Raw genomic sequence first — 17,438 nt, 5'->3', positions numbered from 1 at the left:
GGGAGAGCAAAAGGAGAAAAATCTCCCAGAATGAAACTAAGTGGATATATTTGCTGGAATCACTCCAACCTAGGGGACTCAATCTAGACATAGACCTGAATTGTTTTATCTCTAATTTTTAATATTCAGTAGATTTATAATTTTAACTTTATTAACATCAGGCTTCAGTCCCTTGGGGTCACCTGCGAGTCCATTTTTTACATGACCAGTACCCCCCTTTTCTGTTTACCAAGCTAGCATCCACAGCTACCACCAGGGTGCCACCCTAGCTCCTTTCTAATTTTTCTGGTACATTTACTCTTTAACACATCCTCCCCCATGAGATATATATATATTTTTTACCTTATTCTCATATTACACTATTTAGATGTATCTAGGCCATTAAGCACACGTATTATGTCATTGTGGATTTATTGAACATATGCATCTATGCACTTTATCTAGCCACACCTTCTAGTCCTCATCTGGTCCAAGCCATTGAGTTTAGGAGAACATAATTTTCCTATAGGTTAAGAATTGTGACCCATGTATTTCAATACCCTTTTAATAATTCTTTCAACTATTATTGGTCACCATCTGACTTATTAATTTTACTAGGGTTTATGACCATGAGATTCATCTTAATTTTTCGTATCCCATTTTATATATTTCACTGGATTGGTGGGTTGCTAAAACCAACCAATTCAATTTTATATTCTAGTTTTTTAGACTATATTTTTAATTACCCATATTTTGTAATTTTTTAATTCATGTCAATTTAGCCCATCTTATCCCTAATATTTCCAGTAATAATTAATCGTTTTAGAATATAAGAGGCGGACTATTCCTATTAGCACTCGTTGACCACAGGCATTTAATTAATTTATTATCATCTTCCAGCAATACCAAATATTGTAAATAGGAAAGGAGGAATTTTTCAATTTTATATTCATATTATATATTTTTATTTCCATTTATTGTCTGTTTTTATAGATTAAAATAGAGGTTTTGGCATAATCATATTAATATATTTCAGTACCATGGTATTAGGACCGGTCTAAATATTTCTACCACCGGGCATACTATAATGTGGAAACGTTCCGCTTTTTAATTAATGCGAAGTATGTATAATCCTATTTTGCCCACATAACGAGATAAAAAGTCTGGTGTTTACAGATTAGGGCAGCCAGCGGCTTCCTAGTAGTTGTGCACATACGAGTTATGTGAAGGGCACACAACCTTTTACCCGGCAACAAAGTGCGACATAAAGATTATTCCATTGGTTGCGCAGTCTGTTGTTGCGATTGGAGCGTTAGAAAAGGCCTGATTACCATGATACTATAAATAGGCGGAGATGGCGTGATGACGCTACTCCTGAAGATGTCATTCTGACAAAACGCATAGAGCGTCATCGCGTCACATCCGCCTGGTTGACACGCACATCCGGTCTGTGGAATGCACGGCATCCCGGAAGTGCGCGACCGCAACAGTGTTTACCTGCCGATTTTTTCCTGATTGTTTGGGAGTACCATTTTTTTGATTTAATAAAGAATTATCAGACGGTACTACCCTATGTGAGCCCTTTATTCCCCATACATACCCGTGGATAAACCCAATCTTAAGGATAGTGTGACGAGGACTCGGGCAGGTTACCGGACAGCACTCGTGTCCATAGGACCATCCAGGGAGACCAGAGGGGGACCCAGAGAATTACTTACCCAAGACTCGGTACCCCTGTAGGGGTGATTGACTCTGGTGAGTGCGGTCCTGGGGGTGCGGGGAGCACGGAGTGATCACCTGAGTTCGGGCACCTTTACAGAAATATCTAGAAGCACCTGCACTGAAGTCACCTTTTTTCCTGAAGATTTTTATTGCACTATTTTTCTATGGACTATTTATTATTGTAGTATTACCCAATCTTAAAACTATTTATGGACTATTTATTTATGTGAGGTTCTGGAAATTACTGCTACATTTATTTATGGTGGTTCTAATTATTTATATTCCATACACCTACTGAGAGGTTCATATACAATTCCCTGTTGATATATTGTTAGTACTTATTCGGTACATTTAAAGATAGATTTGCCCTATAACCACTTAATGCATTTTATCATACGTCACTACTGATTTATTTACTTATCTTTCTGTCACTAATTTGTGACCAGCTGTGGTATCATCATATATTTGCCATTTGACTTCACTAGTTCAAACTTGCACATTGTTGGCTATCACTTTTGTATATCCGGTAGCACGTTTTTTGCATACAACCACTTACCTTTTCATTTCACTTCACCTATTTATTCTCAATAATCACCTGAGTATATTAATTATTATTATTTACACAAAATAAGATTGTTGCACTTTGGCACTTTATAACACAGTCACCTTCTATTTACATCACTTTACGCATTAATTTATTATAGTATTAATCTTTTATTATGATATACATTGCACATTCGTTTACAACCTTTTTTACATTTTTTGCACTTCGACACCTTTGAAAGATATATATTGAGTATTAAGAGCAAATTGGCAGCGCCACACTCCTTCTCTTATTGAATTCTTACAGTGTACATATTCCGGGCCACAGCCTACGCCTTCCTGTCAGCCAGGTCCTTAAAAGCTGGGGACTCTTCAACCGGTATCATGGTATCCACTTTTTAAGAAGGGACTCCTCAAAGGGGTACAGCTTAGGAAATAGTTTAGGGACCACAAGGGGACGTTTTGGCAGTTCAAACTCTCTAGCAACAATTCTGTCAAAATAGGCGGGGAAAGAAAACACCTTCGCCGCTCTGGATGGCTTATGAGTGTCAAAGAGAAAGCCTCCATCGCAGCTTCAGCTGCATCCTCCATTTTAAGGGCCTCACGCAAAGATACAATCAGTGCATCCACCAGCACCTTTTCGTGTGCAGCTACAGGAGTGGAGGAATCATCCTCACTATCTGAGAACTCAGGGCGCGTGGTCGCAGACCCAGCAGAGTGACCCACGTTTGCAGCGACCGAATCAGATTCAGTATCTCAGGAGACAAATGAGGCAGGGGGCACTTTTTGCTAGCTCATCGCCCAAAAACCACTTCCACCCGGGACACAAAGGACTCCAGGACTGCTGACAGTGCATCGATGGATGGTTGAGACCCGGAGTGCCCCGCCACCTCTGAGAGGGGATCAGGTGGGGAAATGTGCTCCAAAGACTCCCATGAGTCAATAGGGAGACCCCACAAAAAAAAGGTGTAAAAAATACTGCTAAGGGCACCCCCACCGCTCCGGCAGCACCACTCAGTCACCAGTAACAGAGCACCTAATCGATCCTCAGCAGACTCACCATCCAGCAGAAAACAGGCACCTGGAGCCACCAGGATAATCTGCACTCCACATGGGTCGATCAGGAAGTGAAAAGACCCAGGAGTCAGCACCAGGGGATGAGGAGGAGCTCCCACCGCTGAAATCGCAGCCCATGGAGCTCCACTGTAATGGACGGTGCTATTTTTAATTGCAAACCTCCGCAAAATGGACACCGGACTACACAAACCTGGCCACCGTGCATTGAGCACACAGGCTACAGCAAAATGGCAGCCCCATGTGGCACCACGAGGCTCCAAGGGGCCCATGGGGGATCCCTAGGCCTCAGAAATTGGGACAGGCAGTATAAGGGGCCCCTGGCAGGAGCCCCTACTAGGTACAGCCCCCCATAGCCATATGCCTGGTCGGACCCCGCCCCAATCGCCAGCACAGCACCCTGCCTCCACCCCAGGAGGTAGATCAGGCCACCCCACAGCCCCAGCGCAAGTGGAGGGGGGGTGGGGAGCGAGATGGCCCACAGGGACCACCAAATAGGGGGCTGCCTAACGGGAAGGAGGTGAACCCTGGGGTCTGACTGTCCCAAGGAGGGGCCCATGTCCATCCCAAAACCCTCCAGGGGAAGAGGGGAGGACGGTTACCATGCCAGGAGGGCACCGGTTTAGACAAAACCTCCTCTTCATCTAAATGGGGGGCTGTCGGCCAGGAGGACCGCTGCGATTCTGGCCAAGACCCGGTTGTATGCGACCTCGCGAGACGTTTAACTCGCAGACCAGCCACTGCCCGGTGGGGCTATGCCGCGGCCGATGTAGAGTGAAGCAGAGTTCTGTGCATGCGTGCGCTGGCCAGACTGGTGTGACCACTGGATCTGGCAGTTGATTGTAGATCTCGGAGGAAAAAAACCAGGAGAAAAAATATCTAGCTAAAAAGAAAAAGATTGCCAGGACCAGAGATCCCAGCAAGAAACTAGGTCCTTACTCCTGACTAGGCAGAAAAAAAAAAAACTGAGTACCTATAGTAGATCAAGAGAGTATACCCCCTGGGACTGCCCATAGGCGTAGCTATACTTTTTTTTTGCCCAGTGTCCTATTCCTGTAAGGGGCAGTATAACCCAATAGTTAGGAAGATCAGGAGCGGTGTCCGTCAATGAACGAAAGAGAAATATAGTATTTAGAATCAAACCAAAGAGATAATGTCCCTTGAAGATCATGTAGAAGAAAAACAGTAAGTATGGACACAGTATTGTGCCAGTAAGTTTATACAAAGTATTTGGGAAGGAGATAGATGCAACACTTACTTTATTTCTGGTGTAACAATTTCTGCAGCTAGACTGTCAGCTGGTTCCTGGTTTCCTAGAGCCATCAAGCCTGATGATGCAAATACATAAATCAATATCAAAAACTTTTAAAAGTAAACTGAAAAAATCACTGTAAATAAAGATTTCAGGTGATGGTTTCAGTTTGGGGAGAGATTAATTTAGATAGTGTAAACATTTTAAATATTCAGTCCTTTATTTGTGTAGGCTCGCATTTTCAGTCTTCTTCTAGTGATGTTCTCCAGTTTGTGAAGGCTCAACAGTTTGTGTGTGTATATATATATATATATATATATATATATATATATATATATATATATATATATATATATATATATATATATATATACACACACACACACACACACACACACACACACACACACACACACACACACACACACACACACATATATATATATATATATATATATATATATATATATATATATATATATATATATATATATATATATATATACACACAAACACATTGGCGTTGATTTACTACAGGCAAAGAGGCTGTTCACTTTGCAATGGAACATGCAAAAAGAAAAAAGTTTGCTTTTGCAAGGAAATTGTCCCCAGAGCTAAGTGAATGTGATGAAGTTTCAAGTATACGAAATCACATGCAGGAAAAATAGAAAAACTGGATTTTTGTCTTACCGTAAAATCCTTTTCTCTGATGTTCATTGACTGACACTGCTCTATATCTTCTTTTGACCCTTGGTTATGCTGCCCCCTACAGGGGTAAGACACTGGGCAGAAATAATTGACTACGCCTATAGGGTTGTCCTCCCACTTCTGCTATAGGACTTCAGTTTTTTAACAAGCAGTGTCAGAAGAATACATAACCCAACTCAACAGAGGGGTGGGTGCTGTGTCCGTCAATGAACATCAGAGAAAAGGATTTTACAGTAAGAGAAAAATTCAGTTTTCGCTTTGGTTCACTGACGGACACAGCACCGTATCTTCTTTGACCCTTGGGACGTCCCATGTGGGGTGGGAAAAAACACAGCAACAAACATACTTCCCCAAAAAAAGCTGAACGTAGCCAACCAGGTAACACAGGAGCTCAACCAGGAACAACTGGAGCTCCCCTGACAAAAAAATTACACCCTCAAGAGGCTTAAGCCTCTCTAACAGTGGCCTGCAAAACCTTGCAGCCAAAAGCAGCATAAGCAGATGCAAATACATACACCTTGTAAAATTTGGGAAGGTGTGCACAGCCTTGCAAACCTGGACCACCGATGCCTGATGATGGAAGGGCCGGGGGAGGCACCAAGCGCCCTCGTAGAATGTGCCTTAACAGGGAAAGGAGGAACCTGACCCTTAATGGAATAGGCCTGCACCACCGTCTGCCCGATCCACACGGAAATGGTCACAGCAGATGAGGCTTGCACCTTACCAGAGCCATCCGTAAAAGGACAAATAAGGAATCCGATTTCTGAAACGACTCAGTCACCGCCAGGTACACCCTGATTGCCTTACATTCCTGTCAGGCAATCTCTTTAGGATGCTTAGGACACAAGGAAGGCAACACAATGTCTTCATTCAAGTGGAAACCAGAAATGACCTTCGGAAGGAATGACTGGCAAGGTGTAGCACCACTTTGTCCCTGTGTGAACCACCACGTAAGGTGACAATGCAGCCAACTCTGACACCCTGCGTGCAGAAGTAATGGCCATCAAGAAGGCAACCTTCTGTGTCAAAGTAAGCAGAGGAGCGTCTGTGGCGTCGGGCAGAGGATCCCAAGACCTTGCCACAAACCTCTGAACCTACACGGTTGAGACGAGAGACCAACAGGTCCACATCGGGAGCCCCCCCCACCGGAGACACAGTTGTTGAAACCCCTCCGGGTGAAGAGACCACTCTCCCTGATCCAGCGCCTGCCGACAGAGGAAGTCCACCCGCCAATTTTCCACCCCTGAAATATGCAGAGAGGGCTGGAACAAAACTTTCTGCCCAGCTTAGAATGCCGGCCACTTCTCTAGCCACTAGAGCACTTTTGGTGCCCCCTTGATGATTGACATATGCCACAGCCATGGCATTGTCCGATTGAATCCTTACGATCCATCCACGAGGACAGGCAGAGTCTGATCGCCCGAATCTCCAGGATATTGATTGGCAGACTGGACTACTTCAGAGTAGTGTAACGCAATCAGGATGTACCTGGCGGTGACTGAGTCATTTCAGAAATCGGATTCCTTATTTGTCCTTACGGATGGCTCTCGTAAGGTGCAAGCCACTTCTGCTGTGACCATTTCCAGGTGGATCAGGCAGACGGTGGTGCAGGCCTATTCCATTAAGGGTCAGGCTCCTCCTTTCCTGTTAAGGCACATTCTACGAGGGCGCTTAGTGCCTCCCGGGCCTTCCATCATCAGGCGTCAGTGGTCCAGGTTTGCAAGACTGTGCACACCTTCACAAAATTTTACAAGGTGGATGTATTTGCATCTGCGTACGCTGCTTTTGGCAGCAAGGTTTTGCAGGCCGCTGTTAGAGAGGCTTAAGCCTCTTGAGGGTGTAATTTTTTTGTCAGGTGAGCTCCAATTGTTCCTGGTTGAGCTCCTGTGTTACCTGGTTGGCTACGTTTAGCTTTTTTTTGGAAGTATGTTTATTGCTGTGTTGACACATGTTGACACTTCTTTGGGACGTCCCAAGGGTCAAAAGATATTGAGCTGTGTAAGTCCGTGAACGAAAGCAAAAACTGAATTTTTCTCCTACCGTAAAATCCTTTTCTCTGATGTTCATTGACGGACACAGCAACCACCCCTCTGTTGAGTTGGGTTATGTATTCTTCTGACACTGCTTTTTAAAAAACTGAAGTCCTATAGCAGAAGTGGGAGGACGACCCTATAGGCGTAGTCAATTGTTTTCTGCCCAGTGTCTTACCCTGTAGGTGGCAGCATAACCAAGGGTCAAAGAAGATATGGAGCAGTTCCCCTTAATGGACGAAAATGATTTTTGTCTTACCGTAAAATCTTTTTCTCTGATGTTCATTGACGGACACAGCTTCATATCTTCATTGACCATTGGGTTATGCTGCTCTTCCTAGGAGTAGGACACTAGGCAGAAAAAGGGTTAACAAAGTTAACAAGGCATTGGACTATGCCCATGGGCAGTCCCAGGGGGGTATACTACCACTTCCTGCTCTAGGATATCAGTTTTGTAACAAGCAGTGGCAGAAGAATACATAACCCAACTCCACAGAGGGGTGGGTGCTGTGTCCGTCAATGAACATCAGAGAAAAGGATTTTACAGTAAGACAAAAAAAAACAGTTTTCTCTTTCGTTCATTGACGGACACAGCTTCATATCTTCATTGACCATTGGGATGTCCCAAAGCAGTGTCATCATGAGGGGTGGGCAAGCAGGAAAAATTTTTTAAACAAAAACAAAAAAACGGCTAATAGAAAAATAGCCAACCAGGTATCAAGGAGCCCAACTAGGAACAACTGGGGCTCACCAACCGGGGAAAAGAAAAAAAAAAAAAAACACACCCTCAAGAGGCCGCAGCCTCCACAACAGCGGCCTGCAAAACTTTGCGGCCAAAACCAGGACGTCCACCTTGTAAAATTTGGTGAACGTGTGTACAGACGACTATGTGGCCACCTTAAACACTTGGACCACCGACGCCTGGTGACGGAAGGCCCAGGAGGCAATAAGAGCCCTTGTAGAATGCGCCTTGACAGGGAAAGGTGGAACCTGACCCCTAATGAATTAGGCCTGCCCCACCGTCTTCCTGATTCATCTGGAAATGGTCGCAGCAGCCCTTACGGGGTCCATCCATAAGTACAAACCTCACAGGAGGGGACACATGGCGAACCCCTTGCACAAAGGTGTGGCCCAAAGAGTTTGAAGCTAACAGTCGTTGGAAAAAAATTGCCAACGTAGAAATCTGGCCCTTTACGGTGCCCAGAGCCAAGCGCTTATCTACACCCCCTTGTAGAAAATCCAGCAGACGCGATATTGAGAAGACCCTCGGGGAGACGCCCCGGGCCTCACACCAAGTAATTTACGCCTTCCAAACCCGATGATAAATCTTCTGGGAAGTACATTTTCTAGCCCTTGGAGTAGGAATCACAGAATCTGACAATCCTCTATCGTTCAGTACCTGGCTTTCAATAGCCAGGCCATTAAAGTCAGTGACTGTAAAGCAGGATGGAAGATCGGACTTTGAGACAACAGATCGTCTCTGAGAGGGAGCCGCCAAGGAGCATCGGCAACCAGTCTTACCAACTCCGCATAACAAGATAGGCGAGGCCAGTCCAGAGCCACCAGGATCACTGGGATCCCTTCTGCCTCGATCCTTCGCAGGAGTCTTGACAGGAGCTGTAACGGAGGGACGGTATAAAATAGATGATACTGACCCCAGGGGACCACCAGAGCATCGGCTAAGGGGTCTCGAGATCTTGCTACGAACCTTTGAACTTTCCTGTTGAGAAGAGAAGCCAGTAGAGCCACATTGTGAGTACCCCACAAGAGGCACAATTGTTGAAACACCTCCGGATGGAGAGACCATTTGCCCAGACTCAGAGCCTGCCAGCTGAGGTAGTCCGCCTGTAAATTTTCCTCCTCTGGAATGTGTGCAGCAGAGAGGGCTGGAACATGTCATTCTGCACATCTCAAAATACCAGCCACATCTTTGGCTGCAATGGCACTCTTTGTGCCCCCTTGATGATTGACATATGCCACGACCCTGGCGTTGTCTAATGGAATCCTTACTGGACATCCTTGTAGACGATCTGTCCACTGAGATAGACAAAGTCTCATTGCCCAGATTACCAGGATGTTGATCAGCAGAATGGACTCCTCCCAAGTCCAAACCCCCTGGGCCGAGTGTCTGCCCAGGGTACCTCCCCACCCGGAGGAACTGGCGTCTGTGGAGATCACTGTCTAGTATAAGGGAAGGAAGGATTTCCCCTGACGAAGGTACAGGGAGTGGAGCCACCACAGCAAGGTGCCCCTCGTGTCCAGGGATCCAGGATTCCTGTCCCATTTTACAAGGATTTCCCTCTGCAGAGGCTTTGTGTAAAACTGAGCAAACAGAACCTCCTCGAAAGTGGAAACCATCAACCCCAGCACTTGCATGCAAGTCCTGAAAGATGACCAGCGGTTGGACAATAGAAGCTGAATTGCATGCTGCAACTTTTGCAGCTTCTCCTCCGGAAGAAACACACGAAACGAGACTGATTTCAGAGTCAGCCACAGATAATCCAACCTGTTTGACGGGGTCAGAGCGGACTTCTGAAAATTCATCGTCCAGCCGAACTCTTGTAAAGTTTGCACAGTGATGTCCAGATCGTTCTGTAAGATGAACGTGACCCTGCTCACAGCAGAAAGATAGTCCTGGTACCCCTGTACCGCAATTCCTCTCCGAGTACCGGGGCCAACACCTTCATAAATACCCGAGGAGCTGATGCGAGACACAAGGGTAACGCCATGAATTTATAATGTTCTTCTCCCACAGCAAAGCAAAGGAAGCGTTGATGGAGATAGGCATTCTGGATGTCGATGGAGGCCAAAAAATCCCCATGATGAAGGGAAGCCACTACTGTGCGAACGGACTTCATCTTGAATTTTTGGACCCTCACAACAGGTTTGAATAAAACCCCTGAAACCATTCTATTTCTGAACTTGTACAATGACCCCCTGTGAGAGCAAATCTTGCATCGCCCCCCATGAGGCCCTGCAACTGATCTGGGAACAGGTGTAGGTTTGAAGGAAAAAACCTTGCCAGAGGCAAGGATCAAAACTCGATCTCGTAACCGAATCGGACATATTTGTGAACCCATTTGTCTGGAATGTAGGAGGTCCAAGGATTTAGAAAGAAGCAAAGACGTCCCCCCTCCCCCTGAATGGGTGAGGGTGTCCCTTCAGGCCGAAGAGGACTTGTCTGCGGGGCCAGAGGGACCAGCTTTTGACTTGCCAACCCAGGGCCTCTTGGAACCCCCGAAAATGCTCGGGAGGGTTATGAACCTTTGTTCTATTTCGGACGAAAGGGCCGCTTGTGGGCTGAGAGCACCAGACCATGTTTGCGCCAAGGCTCTCTGTCCTTTGGGCTCTGCGGAAGCAGTGTGCTCTTACCACCAGTGAGACCTGTAATGGACTTTTCTATTGAAGCTTCGAACAGACGATCCCCCACAAACGGAAGATCAATCAGCACCTTCTTGGAAGCTTGGTCCGCAAGCAGGCGGCAGAGGGTCACCGCAGTAAGCAACGCCCTGCAGGCCAAACGGGCCGCATCCGGGGAGGCATCACAGATATACTGCAACCCCTGTATAAACTGGTCCTTCAATTCTGCCAGCTCAAGAGGATGTTGAGCCCCTTCCAAATACTGGCACAGGATTCTAGCCCATTCCGTTAAGGTAATGGTAATGGTGAACCTGGGCCTCAAGATTGAACCTGTCACAGTGAAAAGATGGTGGACCAAGGCTTCAGCCTTCCTGTCTGCAGGGTCTTTAAAGGACAAGACTTCCTGCACCGGTAGCAAGGTGGCCTTATTCAGCCTGGAAACCTGTGAATCTACCACCGGCAGAAACGTCAGTTTCTTAAGGAGGGACTCCTCAAAGGGGTACTTCCGAGCAAAATGCTTAGATATCTCAATCATGCCTTTCGGGGAACTCCACTGACTAGTGACAATCTCTTTAAAATAGGCGGGAAATGGAAACACCTTAAGCGTCTGACGGTTTGCGGGTACCAAACTGTACCAGCACAGCACCAGCAGGTTTTCCATCTTCAGAGTTTCTCGCACTGATACTATCAGTGCTTCCACAAGCGCCCTTTCTTGCGCAGAGGCCGAGGAAGAGAGCTCACCCTCACTATCAGAGCCCTCCAGTTGCGTTAATGCAGGCCCTGTGGGGTTGCTGGCGTCCGCAGCAGCCACTTCATCCTTAGAATCCGAGGACACAGAGGGGGCAGGTGAGGGCAGGGGGTGCTTCTTTCCCTGTCTTTTCTGCAGCGCTAAATCCACTTTTGATACCAGTGACTGCAGAACCGTCGTTATGGCCGCCAGTGCGGACGTAAATTCAGAGGGTCCCGCAGCCTGTGAGAGTGGGTCCAGAGGTGACACACTCTGAAGGTTCCATTGAACAGCCTGGAACCACAAAATGTTTTTTTTTTTTGCAAAAAATGTGTCCCACCACTTTAAACATGGCACTACAGGACCCAGCTAATGCTACAGCAGGAAAGATGGTTCGCATACACCCCCAGAGACTCGTCACACCACACAGAGTGAGAGCCAGCAGCGTCAGTCAGGCTGCTTCATGCTGTTCTAAGAGGAAATTGAATGGCTGTGTCACCACTAGAGGCCCCCGCAGCACACCACTCCTTTTGACTACAGGAAAATGGCTGCCTATAGACTTCTATGGGAGCCTCCAGAAACATGTCTGCCGAGTACAATAGAAAAAAAAAAAGCTACAAAAAAATGGCCGAGCCACATGGGAGTGTGGCACACTATACCCCAGGGCCTATTGCAAGTATGTTAGTCAGCAAGGGGGGGGGGGGGGCTTACCAGGGACCCCCAACCTGGACAAAAAGCATGCTACTTGTTGTGGGAACTACCGCATTGCGCTCCTAGCTTCTGCCAGCCACAGTTACCTATAGACAGCCTTCACCCCAGCCTAGCCTCCGAGAGGAGGAGTAATTTAGCACGTAGGCCCTTTTTTGGAATGGGGTACCAGAGGGACCGACTACCTCAGAATGAGCCCGCTTCCACCCAAAGTTTCACAGAGGAGAAAAAAAAAAAGGGGAGAACAAAGTACTCACCACACCTTTGGAGACCGCGCAGGCACCACTCCAAGCAGAACACCTCCCCATCTTGGTATGGGGGGAGCTGTGGGTCAGGGGTACGCTGCAGCTCAACGGCAGCAGCTTCCCAGTATAGCTGGCGTGCCATAGGTTCACCATCACTGAGCTAGGTCCTTACTCCTGACTAGGCAGAAAAAAAAAAACTGATATCCTAGAGCAGGAAGTGGGAGTATACCCCCTGGGACTGCCCATGGGCATAGTCAAAGCCTTGTTAACTTTTTTTAACCCTTTTTCCGCCTAGTGTCCTACTCCTAGGAAGAGCAGCATAACCCAATGGTCAATGAAGATATGAAGCTGTGTCCGTCAATGAACGAAAGAGAAAACTGCATTTTTGCTTTCACATGATTGGATGATGGAAATCAGCAGAGCTCCACCCTCATTCACTAAGCTCTTGGAAAAATTCCTTTGCAAAAGTGAGCAGTCCATTTGCATTTAGTAAATCCCATTAACACAACTATTTTTCTATTTTTGTAGTCGTGCACCATACAGAAAACAGACACAGGCTGTTGGAGTTTTACCTGCTGTGGTAAGCTGACCTTCCTGAGCCTGCACACATCGCAGCTCTTCAATAGTTTCCTTCAGAGAATCTCTTTCTGACCGTAGTCTCTGTGGTATTGAAAAAAATATAAGGGAACTAAAAGTAAACTGGGGGACCTCATTTTGTAGTAAAAGATTCACAGCACAGAAAGCTTGCAAAATTCTATGACACTTAAAGAGGAACTTGACCCTCCTCATCACTTACGTCCTTTTCTTTTTGCAAGCTGTCAATTTTTTCTTTCAGCCTTTTGTATTCAAACTCCAGCTTGTCTGCTTTTTTAGATTCCTCTGATAGTCTGTTCTGCAACTCAACAACCTGTTTACAAAGTTGTATACATTACAATTAAAACCAAGAACAGTATCAGTGCAGTTATTAGATCTAATAAAAGATGACTGTATAGGGTATACCTGTCTCTTATAGGTTTCCAGCTGACTCCGAGCAGCATTGGCTTTCCTGAGCTCCTCTTCTAGGCTGACTGTGTTCTGCATGTACATGGTGTTTTTTTCCTCTAACAGCTTTACTTGCCTTCTTAAATCTCCCAGATCTTCCAGCTTTTTCTTGTATGACTCAACCTGACTCTCCAATTTGGTAACTTTATCAGAAGAATGCCTGAAAGAATACATATAGCAAATTGTGCATGCGTGATTTTAAGACCAAAAATGTTACCGCAGAAGAAGAGATCAGTACCATTATACAACACTCTACTACCAACAGCAGGGAACTTGTCACAAAAGCAAAATATCTGATGTTTGAGAAGCCTCAGATGCAAGCTGCCATTCTTTGACACGCTACATATTAATAGAGGATGAAGCAACAGACACTGTAAACTAGTCTGCAAGTACTATATGGACACTACAAAGGAGGAGGAGTGCCATTTACAGTACAACAGGCTCAATATAATTAAACTTCTTAAAAGAATCCAGCCATGACAGAAATATAGAGGATGCCATTAGAGACCTGTGCTTCTGAAAATGTGAATTGCTTGCCTGCCATGTCGACCCTCTGACTTAAATTTTTTGAGTCATCTGCAAAAGTATGTAAATACATTCTGACTTTTGTTCTAACTTTTGTCTGATTTGCTGTATGTGCATGCTTGTTCTGGGTCACTGATTCAATAAAAAAAGGATACCCCCACAGGTATATGGGACTTTAGACATTTAAATTTACGTGTAAACATACATTTTTAAGTATTACAATTTTACAGTAGATAATTCAGGTTTCAAAAAGCAATTGGCTGAAGTTACATGCATATATTGAATATATGAAAAAGCACTTTCTCCACACCAACGACACGTTTCAGGAAGCGGTGGATCCTTTCTTGCGGGGTATGCGGGGGGAGATTCAAATATTCTACGTTTCAGTGATCAAAATCGCATTAAGCAGTATGATGTTAAAAGGAATCAAACTTGCTTTCGCCAGATGTAAAGACCAACGGTATGTTGCTGCCAGAGGGCCCTAATAGAGGCGACCTCTTTTGGGGACCCCCATGGGGTCGATTAGGGCCCTATGGAGGCAACATACCATTAATCTTAACATTTGAAAGAAAATTTGGTTTCTTTTAACATTATACGGTTGTATGCGAATGTGATAATTTTTACTGGTGTAAAATTGACCCGACATCTAAGATAAAAGCAGATAAAGGGCCTAGGTTTACTTAAACATAGCTCAAACAAGAAACAGCGCTACAGAAAACATAGTGAAATCTCTCTAATCAAGATATGAGCAGTCTTCAAAACTGGTAACTAGAAGCCCAAAACATAAAAGAGTCACTTATTAGACCCAAGCACACCATCACTGCAGGGATAACAACTTACGTAAAAGTTTAGCAAAAAAATGCTTGTTCATAGATATGTTTTAGGACCAGAGAATGCTGAATATATATAACAGATTGATATAAAACAAACAAAAAGAGGGGGTTCAATATCATGTGATGTACTCTACAAATTTTTTGCCCTATTTTTTTATATTAAAAACATTATAATTCCATTATTCCTTATGGCAACATTTTGAAATGGTTATATCTTAATATAACCCAATATTAATATAATGTTATATTATGTAATCATAAATAAGAAATGGCTATGTACCGAAGCACGTCCATTTCATCTTTCAATGACTGTGCCTCATCTGCAAGTGTGGTTAAGTCCTCATTTTGTTGTCTTAGTTCTGCAATCTCCTTCTCCAACTCTTCACAGCGTATTCTGTAATCATCTTTGGATGCTTCAAGCCTATAAAACATTAAAGCATGCTTTATAAACAACTTTTATAAGGCTTACAGATCAAAAGCATTTGACATCTTAACAACTTGAAAAAAAAACATTATGCAGAATACCCACTTGTGTATCTACTACAGTTTATAAACATCATGGACATCCTCTACACACCCAAGATATTTATATGAAAAGATGCAACCCATCTCTCCCTGAGCATGCGGTTACTGGGGCTTGGGGGCCACTAGGCAGCTGAAGTGACAAACTGCTGGTGCTAAATGAATCATGAATAATAATAATAATAATAATAATAATAATTTGCTTTATAAATCTGCACCATGCTTTGTACATGCAACCTGATTTTAATGTTGACAAACAAGACAAGTAGAATTGACTAGATCTATAGTAACACTAGTGTATTTAAAAACAGATAGACTAGGTGCACACTAGGCTACAGGCTAAAATGCAGTACTTTACAGTGCGGGCTAATTGTAGTGCCAACTCCAGCAGACAGTGGTGCAACGCGCATTTCAGCGCATCACAATTCTTTTTTTTTTTCTTTTTAAACTTTAAGAGTCCCATAGCAACGTTTCATTCCATGTAATTTCACAGCGCGTTGACAGAGGGCCATCCAGTATTCTGCTGAAAATTGCAGACGTGCACCACAAACTACAATAGCGTGGTGCAGAAAAAGGTGCAGATAGAAAACAATTGCTTTCTTTAGGTCCTAGCAGTGACCTGAATTTATTTAGTGTGCAAAAACACAGGTCATTTCACACAGTGTGGACAAGCATTTACTGGTCAAAGCTAGGAAACGTTTTTTTTCTTATTTATCTTTTAACCTCTTCCCGTCCATGTTCTAGTCATCTTTCAGCTATAGTGCGGGCTCACATTGCTGGGAGGGCGTCTATAGAAGTCTTCTTGTGATCGCGCTTAGGACACCGCTGATCACAGGTCAGGGTAAAGAGCCAATCACAGCAACTCTTTACCATGTGACCAGCTGTGTCCAATCACAGCTAATCAAAGTGTAAACAGGACTTGCGAGTTAGAGGAAATCCTCTCCTCATGCTGACAGCACGTGAGGAGAGCCAATAACTGGCAAATCCACAGAGGAGGATGTCCACAATGATAATCACAGCACCAATCATCAGTGTTCTGATTATGTCAATCTGTACCCATCAGTGCTGCCTGTCATTGCCCACCAGCGAAGCTTGTCAGTCCCACGTCATCAGTGCCCATCACTGCAGCTCATCAGTGCCACCTATCAGTGCAGCCTCATCGGTGAAGGAGAAAAATTACTTATGTAGGAAATTTTATAAACAAACTAAAAATTTTTTTTTTTTGTTAACTTTTTTGTTCACCAAGAAATAAAAAACAGCGGTAATTAAATACCACCAAAAGAAAGCTGTGTCTCAAAAAAATTCTAACATTTTTGTTTGGGTACAGTGTTGCATGACCTCAAAATTGTCATTCAAAGTGTGACAGCACTGAAAGCTGAAAATTGGTCTGGACAGGAAGGGGGTTAAAGCGCATAAAAAACATTTCCCTGAAAACAGTTTCACCATAAGAAAGCTTAGTTCATGTCATACGCAGAAAATATTAGTATGACTTAGACTTCCCCTGGTTGGACGTCATATGACGTCGTGGGGTTTAAGTGGGGGATATCTGAATGATAGCTGCAGGCATCATTCAGATATCATTTTTTTCTTCAGGCGATTCCCTACAACATAAGAACAATCATAGCTGCTGAACAGCAGCTTGATCGTTCTTACAGGCGGCGGGAGGGGACATCCCCCCCCTCCCGCTGCCTTCCGGTGCTTCTGCCAGCTCGTCCGTATGATCGGCGAGCCGGAGAAGGAATAGGCAGCCGGGCGGAAGTTTACCATAGTGACTGCAAGGAACAGATGGTCCCAGGCAGTCTCTATTACTCTCGGAGGCCCGGGCTCGACGTGATGATGTCCCGCCCGGCCTGGCAGTTTCAATACTGCCGAGATTTCGGCATTCAACTGAGATCGTTTTTGTTTTTTTCCAGGCTTTCTAGCCTGTAGGCGAGATCTGAGGTCTTATTGACCCCAGATCTCCCTATAAAGAGGACCTGTAATTCACTAATCCGAATACAAGGGATGTTTACATTCCTTGTAATAGGAATAAAAGTGATCCAAAAAATAAAAATTAAAAGGGAAAGTTTAAAAAAATAAAATAAAAAAATGTAAAGTGCCCCCATTAGTTTGCACGCAGAAGCAAATGCATGCGTACGCCTCAGCCACATATGTAAACGACGTTTAATC

The 17,438-nt window shown here is 44.6% G+C and overlaps 1 protein-coding gene across 3 annotated transcripts in view; it reads right to left on the bottom strand.

Moving 5' to 3' along the window:
* HOOK3 (hook microtubule tethering protein 3) overlaps window positions 1–17,438 on the bottom strand; it is a 148,987-nt gene that overhangs the window by 50,259 nt on the left and 81,290 nt on the right. For all 3 annotated transcript variants that reach the window (XM_082273736.1, XM_082273737.1, XM_082273738.1), the window contains 5 exons: window positions 15,028–15,168; window positions 13,348–13,549; window positions 13,145–13,255; window positions 12,921–13,008; window positions 4,577–4,646 (listed from right to left, as the gene is read on the bottom strand). In XM_082273736.1, the coding sequence (XP_082129862.1) occupies window positions 4,577–4,646; window positions 12,921–13,008; window positions 13,145–13,255; window positions 13,348–13,549; window positions 15,028–15,168 (612 nt within the window). The remainder of the gene's footprint in view (window positions 1–4,576; window positions 4,647–12,920; window positions 13,009–13,144; window positions 13,256–13,347; window positions 13,550–15,027; window positions 15,169–17,438) is intronic.

This window comes from Pelophylax lessonae, assembly GCF_965119305.1.
Source record: "Pelophylax lessonae genome assembly, chromosome: 1".
Taxonomy (NCBI): Eukaryota; Metazoa; Chordata; class Amphibia; order Anura; family Ranidae; genus Pelophylax; species Pelophylax lessonae.
Note: the sequence above shows the minus strand (reverse complement) of the source record. Positions and strands in the feature narration are given on the sequence as shown.